Genomic DNA, 15,337 nt, shown 5'->3' on the forward strand with positions numbered 1-15,337 from the left:
TACAATTGCAGTGGCATGATTATTCCCTTATTGAGAAGGTGCAGTCGATGCATTCCGAATCGGCACCTTTGTGTTGATGGACGGATGACACATTCCGACGTGCTAATGGCGCAAAATAGAAACCAAAATTGCTTCACCGTGGCTACATTTTCGCTACCAGGCACCAATCGACAGGGTGCAGATTGGAGTGTACGCTATCTACTGTATATATCGCCGTTCGGAAAATTGGGAAATTTTTTTGTAGACATAAAAGATTCAACACTTTTCGGATTTTCTAGTTTGGATATGCTTGCTTGTTTTTATAGAAACAACGCTTGAATGCTTTCTCAAATCGTTTAGTTGAAAAAATGGGAAGCTGTTTGTCATACTAGAAAACTTTTTTATTAATAGCTAAATATGCCAGACAAAATTTCAAGCACCGTCTGCGATGACAGTAACATTACTGGCGTCGTCAGCGGTGGCAGGGTTATCAGTATTGACAGTGGTTTTAGCATTTGATGTAGTAGGCTTAGTAGCACTAACAGTAGCAACGTTTGTGCTGGGAGTAGTGCCAGTATTCTTAGTAGGGCCAACAGTAGTATCAGCCTTGTGTCCGTTGGGAGAACTCGATGGAGCACTAGTGGTGGAATTTGATGATCCTGGGTCGCTCATAGTCATTTTGATACAGTTGTTGCACATCACATTCAGCGTACAGGGTACATTGATACAATCAATTTTAATAGTTGCATTTTTGTTGTGAACTTGCACCATCTGTGTCGAGTCGTTTTCCTCCGAATCATCGAAGAAAAACGATAAAAGATCATCCTTAGAAGGGAAGTAACGAGTATTATGAAATATTCTTTAATAGTTTACAGGAACATAGAATCACTTTTCGTTAAACTTACCAAAATGTCGTCAAATGCAACCACTTTCTGTACGGTAACTAGTGACAGCATCAATACAAGTACTGCAGCTCTGATAGGTTGCGCCATTTCGAACAAAAGACTTCACTATCAGCGACGAACTCGATTGTTGCAGAAAGATGCAGCAAACAAAACTAGCACGGAACTGATTTGGTTCTCACAAAGCGTTGCCTTATATCGCCTTACGGTTGCAGCACGCCTGAGCCGCAGTAGGTCATTAAAATACTATCACGCGTTCGCACGGAAACCTATCCGGAAAGTGTCAAAGTGCCTCCTCTCCGGTGGTGTGCGCGCATAAAGAAGGGTACAAGGTTAAGTAGACAATCGTCAATGAAAGCGAAACGTGCCGGCAACAAAACTGTTCCGAGCTTTGTTTTTACAAGCACTTCGGATTAGACTTTCCGGGCAACAAGGTTCGAGTTTTTTTTAAACATTGCTGCAACCAATATCTATAAGTCATTCTATTTGCTGCAAGAGTGCCGGAGACCTGACCTGACATATTGGTTCTGCGTCCATAAAACGGTTAATGACAACAAGTTGACATGTTTGGCGCCGTGCAGTTGGTATTAGGAGCATCACCGGCTAGTACACAACTGCATAAACACCCAGGAAGGTTGATCAAGTTAATGGGGATGAATTATGCAAAGCGAGAATCGGCTGCCTATGAACGCCTCATGGTAAAGCGTTTGGAATAAGTTCGATGCAAATTATGTAGCTTAACCGGATTCAATAGCCGCTTCGTGCGGTCGGACCAGCAGTGTGAAGAAATATGCAAATGAGCACAGTCACAGGCGCTGGCGCATTAATTAGTAGCAATGATTTTTTTTTACTTATTTCAAAATACAATTTCCAGATTTATGATAAAGCCACTGTAACATTCAATAAACAAAATGTGACGCATTTTGCAAGAAAACGATAAGAAAAATATTTTGCAAAGTGTGAAACAAAGTGTGAGCAGACTTGTTGTTTGCACCTTTCAGAAGAGCATCTACAGCAGCAGCATTATTATGATGGCGAGCGATAGATGGAGAGAAAGATAACGAACGCCGATTGGGATATAATTTAATTACTGTACCGTATGAAGATTATGCTGACTTAATTGATCAAATTACGTTAATCGTTATCATTTGGCAGTCCAAGTTGACGGCTATCTATGCCTTATATTAAAAGTATATCAAGTATTCTTGGACAAATTTTTAGTATTTTTTATGACATCCTCGTAAATTTCAAATATTTGCCGTCAATTATTCATAACTTTTCAAGCATGAGTGTTTCACAAAACCAAATATCTCTTGTCTAGTATATTATCTTATTTCAGCATTTCCAATGGATCGTTCCGGCCGGTTCCATCCGGAGTTGTGAATCAGCTTGCAAAGGGCATCATTTACATTATAGCTTTATTAAATGCACATTGCATGCCTTCGCCTTCCCACCAAACATCCATCTCGGCAGAGCGTCGTTTTCAATTTCGAGTTCCATGACGTTAGACGTATCGGGAACCGTTGCGGTCACTGCCAACTATAGCATGTTTTTGCCGTCCTTCAATGAAGTGATGAAACGGGCCGCGAAAGTCGTATCAAGAATAGGTTATACAAGTTAAACAAGAATAGGTTAAACTCGTGTCAAGAATAGGTCAAGAGGTCTGTTAAAGACTAGTGCATAAAATCGCTTGGTTGTGCATTTAATGTTCAGTTTTATGTCACCGTAAACAGTTGTAAGAAAACGCAATTGAGCACGGTTCGCCCTGCGCAGGATACACTTGGCCGTGAGACTAGTGTGATCCTCGAACCATTCGACACACGCATTTGGCCTTACGAAACAGGCGCTGAATGGTAGCTTATTTTAGCCGTTAAAATAGGCACTATTAGATCAGCCACCGCGGCTACGAACATGTGTTTGCGAATCGGTAGGGAGCGAGCAGACGGTGGAGATCTATGCAGCTGCAACTTCCAGCGGCAGAAATCATACCAGCAATGCACATACTGCTTTTTCAATATATTGCTATAAAAGCACAGCACAACATGAAACATCCCTTCGCTAGCCCGTTGTTCAACGCACCGAGCAATTGAAAATAAAGAAAATGACTAATCAAAAACCGAGCATGGAAAGGGACAAGTGTTACGAATCACACAACATTCACAAAAGGCGGATAGCATACCAAGATGGAAGTTGCCGAGAACTCGGAAGAATTTCTTTAAATACAATGTATGACGGTACATTCAGAACAAGAAAGAATAAGCCATCAAGAATAATGATTTGGGCTGGTTTCGATAAATGAATTTGGCCTTAAGTGCCATTCCAACAGCGTGATTGTGTATCTTCGCAATTACAGCCCAGTCGTAACTTGGCGCTGTCCGGCATTCTACTGCAGTTTTCAGGGACGCATGTGGGAAAGACTTGCATTCTAACCGTTGCTTGAACGTGTTCATGTTTTGGTTTTTGGAGTATTTCCTTATGAGGAACACACGTCGGGAGTAAAATCGAAGCTGGAAAAGATGTCCAAAACGATGGCAGTTGATGTTAATGTTTTTATAGCCGTGAGAAACAATCACCTTGCATGGGAATTCTTGGCAAGGGCTTAGCATCGAACGATGGCCTTTCTTCAGTTCCCAGAGGAATGTAGCGACACGATCCGACGAATGCAAATCCAGTTTGGTCCACATCACATGGAAATCCTCAATCTTTATTGTTCATTATTGTGGTAAACATTTTTCGCACGAGCCCTCGTTTCATAAGTTTTACCCGTGTATCCAGGGATCCCGCTAACATTACCGATTCCTCAATTCAATCAATTTATCGCATTTAAATTTAGATTCTTTTACTTCATCTCTTTCTTGTATCCTCGTTCTTGTTGTGTTTTGTTAATTCCGTTCTAATGTTCGTAGATGTGATTTTCTTCATTCTTCATGTAAACATAAATAAAATGTTTCTCGTTCGAGAATTCCAGTCTCATAAAGAATGATTTCGATCGCTTCTTCTTCGCAGCATTCCAATGAACATAGGTGTATTAGCATTTTTGCCCCGCTTTCTCCTGTTTTGAATGCCACCGTGTACTTGCCAAAAGTATGCTAAACCCTAGTGTACATACATTTACGTGCTCATATATATTTGTTGTTCTTTTAAATGTTATTTTGTCCTCTGTTTAATGTTATTCTGACATTTTACTAAAACCCTTTCTTTACTAAAACCTTTTTCTGAAATTTCGAACCGAAATGTTGAACGAACGAACAGATCGAGCAAACAGACGAACTATAACTATCATCTCCATCACTGTTGACTGCCGCTGTTAATATTAATAGGCCATTCGTGTATCCGCCATGCCACATTTGCTTTGAAAAACAATCGTTTGCCTACAATAAACCACAGCAAAAGTGAGGATAAGCCGGCCAATGTAACCCTCCGGGCCGAGTAATCGCAGCGCACACAAAAACTGGTTGCAATCGTCTAAGGGCGTTTATAGCCTCTGTCCCATTGAAAACTATCAACAAAAGCAACACCTTAACGCAAAACGTTCCAACAAAAAAAACCAATGCAAAGGACGATCGATCGACGAGAGATGATCAATGACCGTCACGGTAACAACTTACTCTGTCGCCGCCGGTGTTTATCTCAAACAAAACCAAAGTCCTCGGCGAACCTGTGTTTCAGGACAATGTTATGGATCCGGCCTTAAGTTACCACTCGGCGGACCGCTGCCACCGACGGCATGGCCACTGGTCATCGGTATTGGGTGGTTCAAGTCATGATGATCTGTGCTGCTGACAGTGCTGTTAAGCATGCTGGACAGTACATTCCCACCACTCATCTGAGCTCCAAGGCCTGCCGAATTCGGAGCAACCAGAGCCGAAAGGTTACGGATTTCCGACAAACCCTCGCTGGAGGCCAAAGAAATCGATAGCGGTGAGGTATGGTCTAGCGAACCGACAGCATCTGCGATTAAAATAAGGCCATTGTATTCGATTAGTTAGATTGATTCGGTTAATTTCTTTAAGTAATAATATTTTTGTATTGCGAAAGGAATCAGCGTACCTGTTCGATCGGAATCCGGTGATTTCGCCGCACAGTTGTTCTCCCGTAGTTCCTCAATGCTGTCCTCCATTCGAATAATGATTGCTTTTTGTGATTCGTACTTATTCTCCAATGCCTACAAGTCAAGGAAATCGGCGTGTTGACGCGATCAAAACGAAACAACTATTTATATACTAGTACAGTACCTTAAACTTTTCCTGGTATTCTTCTTTGACTGTTTTAAGCGTGCGCTTCTGGTGGGTGATCGTTTCTTCACGCTTTATAAGCTGTTGCTCCAATTCTGCTTGTCGCTCTTTGGCTGTGTCGAGCAGTGCCGACTTTTGCTGCAACGCAAACTTCAGTTCTGCAATAACGGAACAGGTGAACAGTAAGGCGCAATTTTAAATGAAACTCGCATGTTGTTTTACCTTTCCACTCTTCGTGGTAGTTTGTTTTCATAAGCGCTATTTCCGCTTCCCGGGCACGTAATCGATCCAACTCGGATAGCTTTTCTTTAGTTCGGAGCTGCACCTCACCCATCATAATGAGCTCCGATTGCAGCCGTGTTAGCTCATCACGATACTGCTGCCCAAGGTCGGCTTTCCCGAGTGCCTGTCGCAATTCGCTCTGCAAATCGAACAGGTCGCCCTGCACCTGCTCGAGATGGGCGCCAACGCCACGCCGCTGTCGCGTTTCGTCATCTATCGCAACTTGCAGAGCTTCAATCTTCAGCGTCAGTTCCTTGCCGCGTTCCTGCTCCACGTATAGTGCCTCCTTCCAGCGCACGCACTCACGCGACGTTTCCTGCAGCTCGACGTTCGTCTTTCGCCGGACCGTACTGAGCTCTGCGTTCAATGAAGCGATTTCCTTCGTTAACCGGGCTACCTGATCTTTCAGGGCTTCGTTATTTTGCTCGAGAGCACGGATTTTGCGGCTCTTGCCTAGCAGTCGTCGATTGCGCTCGGCATGTATTTCGCGACGATGCCGCTCGTACTGCAGCTGCAGATGAAGCAATCGAATGTGATCCTGATAGTAAGATTCAGGCAAACGACCCCCGGCTGCGGCACTCTCGGTTAGTGTGGCACGCTTTTTGGCACACATTTCAATGTACTGATCGAGCAGCACGTAAGGGTCCGTTCGACCGCCGTATCGCTGCGTTTGCTGATCGTTCTGCTGCTGGGACGCGTTGTTCTTAAAGCGCAACTCTTCCTGCAGTATACCGTAGAATATCTGTTCGTACGGTTGCGGCCAACTAATCACCGTCTGTGTTGCTGTGGAAGTCCTTTCTTGTGTGCTGCTTGCACCGTACGGAGTTATTTCCTGGCGATCCGTAGCCCGGGCAGCAAGGCGTGAGACCCCTACCGATGTTGACCCCTGAAACTGTGAAGCTGTTTGGTGACGAAGCGACGGGGGCGGATGGTGATGATGGTAAAGATTGGTCGGCGTAACGGGCACCAGATTAGACCGGAGCTGCTGAAAGAGATGCTGATTGCGTGCCAATTGTTCCTCGTTGGATCGTTGCTCTTGCTTCCTGTGAAAATGAGTCGCCGCCGAAATGGCTTCCTCCTCCGAAGGGCTACTGTCGGCATTGCTACCGTCCGTCGAGGAGCTTGCTATTCCTGCACCACCGCCGCCATTCGCTTCGGCATTTGACTGATCACGACCGCTGACAAGGGTTGATTGGCGCTGCTTGGCGATCAAACCTAGCAGTAACTTTGGTTCCACCTTTAGTGTGTAATGTTTCAGGTCTGGCAGCGAGTGGCGTCGCTGGCCCTGTTCATATACACCATGATGATGATGGTGATTATGGTAATTATGCTGCTGGTGTTGGTGCAGATGGATGTGATGGTGGCACTGATGGTGGTAGTGATTAAGTTGTTGGGGTTGCTGCGGCTGGCAGACCTGAACCGGAACCTGGTGCTGGAACCCGTTATCACCATCGCCAACAAACGCGCTACACGGCGAAGTTGATGTCACTGCAACTAGCTGTGTGGCCATGGTGGAACCGTTCCGCATAAAATTGCCACTAGCGTCGGCGGGAGAGGTCCCGGTGCTGTAGTAAGGGTCCGAGTCAACCAAGCAGTGACTGTGCAGACGCCGACGCGTATAGTTGATGACCGACTGGGAGTTCTTAAAATGCAATCCTCCAGCTGAACAAGGAGAACCTTCGCCCTGGTCATGATCGTCATCTCCGCACAAATCGCGTATTGGTACGGCCGTGCCGACCGGGAGGGACTGAGAGTGATGCATATGTGGGGCGTTGATGTCGTTTACTTCCTGATCCTCTTGGCTAAGATCGTTAGTACGTGGGCCACCCGCACCGACTATTGGTACCATGGGCGACTCATTGCGATTGATGTGAGGTGTCGCAGCGAGTTGCTGTAGTTGCGGTGGCTGATCGATGGGTAGTGGGCTAGACGGGACACTGTTGCTAGTAGTCGAAGTTGCCGTTGTGGTCGCCGTGGTGGCTACTGTAGCCGTGGTGTTTGTATTAGAAAGCTGCAGTATCGACTGATTGCGATCGTTCAGTACCCGCAATAACTTCTTCGAAGTAACAACCGTGAGCGGAAAATCGTAATTGAAATGTGACTGACCAGCCGGGTCCTTCTTTACTGGCGACGCAGGCTGCGACGGAGTCCAGATGGCACGGGCCGTAAGGGGTTTTACTGTCGTCGGATAGGCGCGGCTTGGGGCCACTTTAAGGTCCTTCATTGGAGTCGTTTCGGGTGTGGCTTCTACTGCCGCTTCAGGTGGCGATGCACCGTCCGCTGCAGGAGGCAGCGGGGCCGGATGCTGTGGGATCGTATAGTTTGGTGTCGGTATTGGGGTGTGCGGTACGGTGCTAGTTGGCGGTGGTGTTGGTTGCATTAGATTGTTGTTTGGCGACCAGAACGAGTTTTGTGCCGTGATCGTCCATAATTGCTGATCAAGCGAAAGAGTATCGAAGAAATTCACGTTCGCCTTCCAAGGGAACTCAAGCGCACCACCCGCGGTGTATTCGTACGGTTTAATCGGTGTCATGTAACATGGACACTCGCTATTACCCGATGCCATCAACTGCGACTGCGAATCGAGCGGCTGTGGATCTTGAGTCTCCAACGACATCCGCGAACACTCGTTTACCACATCGTGTGGCTCCATGTTTTTCCAGCGCTGTTGACTCGTTTCACTATCTCGATCGGAGAGCACCAACCGTGGATGAATTTTTACCGTATCGAGCAGGGGTTTTATCGTGTGCTGAAACACGGCCTGCCGTCCACCTGATGCATACTCTTGCTTCAAAAAGGCAACAAAATTGCACGGATACATGCCATACAACCGCGTGAACAGCTCGTACAAACCGAACTGCAGGTGAATCAACTGATATTCGGGCAGCTGAGCTTCATTCTGTTTCCATGTGGCAAGATAGTTGAACACGTCGAAAAGATCCTGCACGAAGCTGCCCATTGCCAGTGGTATGACCGGCAGCAAATCGATAATGCAGAGTACCGCATTGATCAGGGACGTAATGTCCTTTTCCAGCTTCGATAGCTTCAATACGTCTTTTACCAACTGATGGTTGCCGACTTTGTATAGCCATAGCGGACGCTTCTGAATAATGTGTCCAAACAGAGTAAGTCCGAGTACCTTCGTGCCTCCACTGCGAATCCACTCCGAAAGTTTGTCGAAAATGTACTTATCGTGCGGCTGCTGAACCTTCACCAAAATGTCAACTATTCGCACCGAAGACGTCTGGCCAAAGTACTCCATCATATTGTACGCCAGCCATGATTCTTTTGCTGAAAGAAACAAAATAGAGGTTTGAAAATATGACCATTTATTTCCTCTGATCTAAGGTGTCAATATAGCACAAAGCATTAATGATCGTTAAATTCGATTTTTTCCTAGACAATGTTTTAATTTATCTCTCAATTGAAAAACGTATTACACAAAACCTAGCATAAATCACTCTCTTCCAACACATATATACACTTGACGCGGGCTGAATGATAAGAAACAAATAAAAGCTAATCGTACCGCGTTTGCCGGCGCTTTCACTTTCATTTGTTACCATTCAAGGCCGCACCTAGTCACTCTCTCTGATGCAATGGAATCGGTGTCAGAGAATCGGTATAATGTTAAGCATCGCTTGGTATTCGATTAATGTACTCGCCGAATATGTAACAATGATCCATAACCAGAGAAAAAATGACATAAAATGACCAAATCCTGGTAAAGTGATAAGTGAAGGCATTAAGTGATCAAATAAAATATTTTTTTTAATCTCATGGAAGGTGTCTCCCAAAACTGAAATATTTAGCAAGCTTTGGGTAAGGTGTATAATAAATGGCCGGACGTGTTCACTTACTGGAGGTAAATATCTCCTGAAACTTGCGTTTAACCTCATCGACCCGTTCCGGGTTGTTCGACTCGAGGTCATCAAACAACTTGCCCACGTCCATCGTGGTCTTTGCTTCAGCGTTGTGCAGAGCTTCGATGGGTCACAGCAAATGGCTTGCAGCTTGCACAGATTTACACAAAGCAGTTTCTTCTATTGCACGTGGTTTCTGGAAATCAGTTTTCGCAAACCACAAACGCTGCAGCCCTCAGCAGTAAGGTTAGGGGCGAACTATGTCTACCACACTTTCCTATCGCTGTTCGTCGTCTTCGTCGCTGATGCTGTAGATCGCGATAATCCTGCAAAATGTTGCGCACATTGTGCTCAACTTATGTTGTAGGAGTCAGGTTCTCAGCTATTCGGTAATTCGTTCAGAGAACACCTACCGGATAGAGATCCACAGTCACTTCCTTGTTACAGCTCGCGATGTGAAGGAAATTTCGTTAACCTAACATTCAATTCAGTCGCCCAACCGGCTACTTAGGCGATCGAACCGAACACAACCTACATTACGTGGTACAACAAGTTTTTATTGGTTTTCTAACACTAGGAACATTCCATTATGAGAGTGTTTTTAACTTTTCACCACCGGATGATGTTGAACCCTTGCACGCACGCAAATCACTTTTGACGTTTCGGTGGTTTGTTGCACCGATTTACTGACAGCAGTAAAACACATAGTGTATAGCTTTTTCTCCGGTGCAGATAGTTCAAATTTTCGGGCAATAATTTCAACATTATACTTTGCTATTTAAAATGCCTTTTAATTTTGTTATAATTAAATACTAATCGTTGAATTAATGGAAATGTATAATCATGGCAAATAAACTGGACGAAAACGCGTTGCGTAGTTCAAATCCGTTTTCTAAGCTCTAATTGTGATGATAAGTTATTCCGAATGATTACGAATGACGATAGTTCAAACATCACTAGTTCGGCCGTACGTTCTTGTTCAATTACTGACGTTCGATTGCAGCTTCTACCTAGTGCGACATGGCATTACATTATTAACAATAATTACGTATTGAAAATTAGATCTAAAAGAAATCTTTCTATGCATGATAAACTCATAAGTCTTCTGTGGCTCAACTGGAAGGAAACTCTTGCTTGACGTTTGCCTTATTTGCCAAATCGTTATAATTGCTGTTCAGTAGCATCTCCGAAAGACTACCAAACTCGTGGGAGAACAGGTCCTGTTCCTCTGCTGTTGGTTCTCTGTTCTGTTCTCCTTCCAGCTCCTGTATGGCCTGGGTGGATTGATCTGCGTGTACCGAAACCTGATGAAAGTTAACATCGCGCAAGCGTGTAAACATTCGTGGACAGTAAGCACACTTATGCAATCCTGCCTGGGGCGCCGCGGACGCATCCTCCGAATGGTAGCGAAGCTTGTGCATTGCCAAATAACGGTACCGGTCGTACATAACACCGCACTCGTTGCAAGGGAAGCGTAACTGCTGCGTGTGGATGCGAAGATGTGACTTCAGAGTGGTACTGTGAATGAAAACTTTCGGACAGTACGTACACTTGTGCATTTTCTTCCGGATAAACTTTTTTCGTCGCTTCAAACACTGCTCGCAGTGATGAGGTTTAATATTTGCATGCTCTCGTAGATGTTCGAGCCAGTCCTCACGCTTCTTCCAAATCGCCGTACAAATATTACAGCGACAAAGTTTAACCGGTTTCATGGTCTGGTTTCCGGCACCAACGCTGCTGTCGCGGACGTGTGCTTGGAGAATATGGCGCTCACATTTGCTGTGCCGCTCGAAAGAGATGGCGCAAATCTGGCACCAGTACTCCTTCCGTTTACTTTTTTTACGCTGTTCCAATGCGGGTGATACGCCGTCATTAACGAATACTTCCGCAGCCCGATCGCGCCTGTGAACCATGAAGTAATGGCTGGCAAGATCTTGCTTACGCAGAAAGATCCTTGGGCAATAATCACAGCTATAGCGATTTACTATCGTCGGTGCGCTGACACCATGGTACCGAGCCTTATGGAAGGAGAGCTGTCCCGGACGCATAAACTGCACTCCACATTCGTCGCACCGAAACGGAAGCTCTCCGCTGTGGTACATCGAGTGCTTTCGCAGGGCCTGTCGCGTTTTAAATACTTTGGAGCAGTTGCCGCAAGGATGCAGTTTAATGCCAAGTTTGGTGCGTTGTGTTACGGCCAAGTCACCGTCAGTCTCGTTCGGCGGATTCGACGTACTGTTTTCTTCTTCCTTTGGCACGACTTCAATAAATTGCTCCGTATCATGGGCCACCTCAGGTGTCGTTTGATAGTACTCATCCAATTGCCATTGGTAGGATGCAAGCACTTTCTCTGGCAACCTTTCCAAAACTACCACAAGCCGTGCGGGGCAAAGCTCGTCAATCAAAGCATCATTGCTGATGGCGTCGTTCGATGCGCCCGACATTTCAAAGTTTGTTGCACCGGTCCCGGCATCTGTGTCCACATCACTTTCCGACTTGGTTCCTTCCGGTAATACCTCACCCCGCTTCAAGTGGGTCATGCGTTCATGCACCTTTCGATACCGTCCCTTGTTGAATTGCCGCGGACAAAATCGGCACTTGTGAGCACCCATAACGCTTTGGTATTCTTGCGGATGCACCCGCAGCATATGAGCGTTCAAATAGCCGACTCGACTGAAACAGGCCGAACAGTACTGGCAGTATAGTTTTTGCGCTCGTTTGTGATGCATCATTGGGTGCTGTATTTGAGAGGCAGGAGGCTTCACTGAACCCTGGTCAGGAAAAGTGTGTTGATCATCCATGTGCTCCGCGTACATATCCTCCGTATCAAACCCCATTGCACACGACTCACAGTAAAGTGTGGGGTTTTGTTTAACTGAGCCGCTTTGACCACTTCGCTCTGAAGTTAATTCCGTGCATGGTTCCTCCTCTTTTATCACCATCATGGGTTCGTGTACATTCGGTGGCAGTAGTTCCGGGTCGGTCAATCCCTCGCTGTCAGCCGGTGGGCAGTCTTCTAGTAATCCTGGTACATCATTCTCGTCATTAGCACCGTCGTATTCGGGAGGGTAGTTTGGATGCATTTGCTTCATGTGGCACGTGCGATCACACTTCCGCAAAAAAGTTCGTGGACAATATCGACAAGAAACCCTTTCATTGAGCGCCACCTCGACGGCATTCGGTCCATGATAGCGTGCTTTGTGCGCAGTCAGATAGTTGACATTGTAAAAACCGCTACTACAAACGTCGCACACGAATGGAAGCTGGCCACGATGGTTAAGTAGATGCATACGAAGGGAGTAACGATACTTGAAAGATTTGGAGCATTCGGGACAAACGAACGCACTCGGTTCATTCTTGTTCTTGATGGTTCTCTTTGGATGCTCTCGTTTTTCGTGTAGCGTTCGTCGTACTCGCGTACTGAAGGAACGCGGACAGTGGAGGCATTGGAATGGTTTTTCCTTCCGCTCGCTGTCCGGTTCATGCGTCTTCAAGTGCTGGATGTAGTACATGTTGCGCGTAAACTTGCGCGGACAGTATTCACAGCTTATGTTGCGTTCTCCGGATGCAGAATCCTTTGCTCCATTGAACGACAGTCGATCGGGGGCCTCGTCTGAAGGCGCTCCATTCGTCGCGGAGCGGCAGTTTGCTTGCTGTACGTCGGTGATTTGCTGTAAACGCCGATGTGATGTGAGGTGCTGATTAAGGTACTTTTTCCGCTTAAACTGCCGCGGACAGTATTGGCAATCGAACAGGAGATCGTTTAATGGCGCATAGGTTTCCGCATGATTGCTACCATTCCGAGCGACAGAACTATCCAACTTGGGGGATAACAGCTCTATCACGGGCTTCGAATCCTGCCTGCATCGACGAACGACTGCGTCGTATTTGAGGCAGCGATTCCGAAAGCACTGAAATTCCCCCAACATAAGCGAGCACATGGAGCAGATACTGCTCGGATAGTCGGCATTTCGGGTCAAGGTTAATCCTATGCACTCGGATAAACGGGCCAGCAGATCAGTCTTTGTGCTGTTTTCATCCGAAAACACTGACTGAACGTCTATTCCCGAAAAGCAAAATCGGCAATACGCTTCAGGGTTCTGGTTCGGACTGAAAGGATGTTAATTAGGTGAATGATCAGCTTGGTAGAGAACTAAGGATTTGTAGCTTTTGAGAAGTGGCTGTAACTTACACCTCTGTCGGATCGCCACTGACGATCGGTTCATCGTCGGCATCCATCGTTGGATACTAGCCTTCCCCGACACACTATTGTTGTTGTAACCAAAGAGCCTTCGATAATTCAGCCAAGATATCAAGGATTGTTCGTAAAGCTTGACGCTTGCGTCTCCCTCGTTGACCGGTCGAATCAATTTTTATCTGTAAAACAGCACAAGTTCACCAAATTTCACCGATTTCGTTGGTCTCAAGCCCTCCACAACAACAGAAACCTAGCTCTCTTAATATCGCTTGCAATTACCATCCCTAATTTTGTGTTTGTTTTCTCAAACTTATCCCAATGGTTGGCACAGTGCTTTCACGCGCAGCATCTTTCTGCACGCTGTCAAGGCGGTGCGTTGTATGTAGTGGTGTTGTTCCGTGTTGCTGCGTCCAAGGATGGACATGTTTTCTTACGTGTTTTCCACCTGTCAAAAGCGATGTCAACTCGAAAGGAGCCGGAGCGAGATAACGTAAAGCTTTTTTGGTTTTTATTAGTTTACAGTCAACTATGAAATATTGCTGCGATGAGCGATGTTTCACGGAACATTAAATCCCACCGTGCGCCGCTGAAACTCAGCTCCGTCAGCTGCCGTCGCTTGTCGATTTATTTCTTGGTGGCGTTCTCGGCTTGCGAATTCTTCAATGATCTCTCCATCGCCCTTAATCAGCCGAGCGCGCCCAGTTGCAGGATCCACAACCCGTCTAATAACGGATTGTCGTGCTTCGTACTCTTCTTTCGTTTCCGGAGCCCTAGCCTTTCGATTCATCAAGCCCAGTGGTACGCCGCAATCAAGTGGCGTTGGCACATTCGCATTCTCGATTACAGTCCGGCTGCTTGTCGGAGTCGATTTCGATTGTTTGGTGCTTCGTGCTGCTGCCTTTCGTTCTTCCTTCAGTTTGCGCTTGGCATATTTTCTTTCCAACTTTTCCTGCAGTCGCCTGGCCTTTTTCTCCTTCTTCAGCGCCTTCTTACGAGCTTTATCGTCCTTTTTCTGTTGTTTCAAAAGCTTTTTCTTCGTTTGCTTTTTTCTACGCTTGCGTTCAGAGTCGGTACTACTGCCACTACTGGAAGATGCATCCTGCTTCCTTTTAGCACGAGAAGGATTGTTTTTGCAGCTACTACTGGAACTACTAGTGCTGCTGGAGGAGCTGGACGAAGATGACGAACTGTCTCGCCTAGATTTCCTGTGTTTCTTGCTTATTTTCATAGCATTCACTTAGAGCACTTTGTTTACGTTTTGGTATTGATGCCAAAAAGCATTTGACAGCTGTTTGTTGACAAGACGTTAAGAGGCGATTGAACTTTTAACACGCGATAGAAAACGTGTTTTCTGTTTCTTTTTGTTTTTTTGTGTTTTTTTGAAACGTGTTTCTTTTGCACTTCGTTCTAACATGCCAAATCGGCGGATGTTTCATATTGGTGAAAAACAAATGCGACGAAATGGATGAGATAAAATTGCAGGCACCGAGAGCTAGTAACAAGTTAACGCTTCTACTGATAACAAGTCATGACTATGAAGGCTGAGTTTGCTCAATGAAGGTAATGCGAGTTTTAACACAAATCTAGTTCTTTAATATATTTTACTTTAAGTTTAAGAAGAGTAGGAGACAACATAACAAAATGTGAGAAAAAAGTTGTGTTATTAGAAACTATAAGAAAAAATCACACTCTTCCGTGACAGTGTTTTCTCTTTCTGAGTTACACTGCCGTGACCAGGATTCGAACCTGGGTTACTACGGCCACAACGTAGGGTCCTAACCACTAGACGATCACGGCTATTGAGTATTGGTGTAAAAACCTTGTTAAAAGTACTACATAAAAGATTATGCATTTTGAAACGTAAAAACCATTTGTAAC

At 45.6% G+C, this 15,337-nt stretch overlaps 4 protein-coding genes and 1 non-coding gene across 5 annotated transcripts; all 5 read right to left on the reverse strand.

The window, feature by feature from the left end:
* Positions 1-362: 362 nt before the first annotated feature.
* Positions 363-1,059, reverse strand: LOC131210861 (uncharacterized). The gene is made up of 2 exons (XM_058204167.1): positions 885-1,059; positions 363-804 (listed from the first exon to the last, which is right to left on the reverse strand). Exons 1-2 carry the CDS (start codon positions 969-971, stop codon positions 412-414), a joined length of 480 nt encoding a protein of 159 aa, XP_058060150.1. The 5' UTR covers positions 972-1,059; the 3' UTR covers positions 363-411.
* Positions 1,060-3,574: 2,515 nt separating this feature from the next.
* On the reverse strand, positions 3,575-9,861 carry LOC131208367 (hamartin). The gene is made up of 6 exons (XM_058201098.1): positions 9,675-9,861; positions 9,259-9,587; positions 5,339-8,689; positions 5,117-5,274; positions 4,932-5,046; positions 3,575-4,832 (listed from the first exon to the last, which is right to left on the reverse strand). Exons 2-6 carry the CDS (start codon positions 9,350-9,352, stop codon positions 4,558-4,560), a joined length of 3,993 nt encoding a protein of 1,330 aa, XP_058057081.1. The 5' UTR covers positions 9,353-9,587; positions 9,675-9,861; the 3' UTR covers positions 3,575-4,557.
* Positions 9,862-10,288: 427 nt separating this feature from the next.
* LOC131210095 (zinc finger protein 845-like) lies at positions 10,289-13,572 on the reverse strand. Its single transcript, XM_058203293.1, has 2 exons — positions 13,454-13,572; positions 10,289-13,371 (listed from the first exon to the last, which is right to left on the reverse strand). Exons 1-2 carry the CDS (start codon positions 13,498-13,500, stop codon positions 10,374-10,376), a joined length of 3,045 nt encoding a protein of 1,014 aa, XP_058059276.1. The 5' UTR covers positions 13,501-13,572; the 3' UTR covers positions 10,289-10,373.
* A 404-nt stretch (positions 13,573-13,976) lies between these two features.
* LOC131210759 (ADP-ribosylation factor-like protein 6-interacting protein 4) lies at positions 13,977-14,720 on the reverse strand. The gene has a single exon (XM_058204052.1). The coding sequence runs from the start codon at positions 14,685-14,687 to the stop codon at positions 14,016-14,018; it is 672 nt and encodes a 223-aa protein (XP_058060035.1). The 5' UTR covers positions 14,688-14,720; the 3' UTR covers positions 13,977-14,015.
* A 464-nt stretch (positions 14,721-15,184) lies between these two features.
* Trnah-gug (transfer RNA histidin (anticodon GUG)) lies at positions 15,185-15,256 on the reverse strand. Its single transcript has one exon. It is a non-coding gene; the product is annotated as a tRNA-His (tRNA).
* Between the last annotated feature and the right edge of the window lie 81 nt (positions 15,257-15,337).

This window comes from Anopheles bellator, chromosome 2 (genome assembly GCF_943735745.2).
Source record: "Anopheles bellator chromosome 2, idAnoBellAS_SP24_06.2, whole genome shotgun sequence".
Lineage (NCBI taxonomy): Eukaryota > Metazoa > Arthropoda > Insecta > Diptera > Culicidae > Anopheles > Anopheles bellator.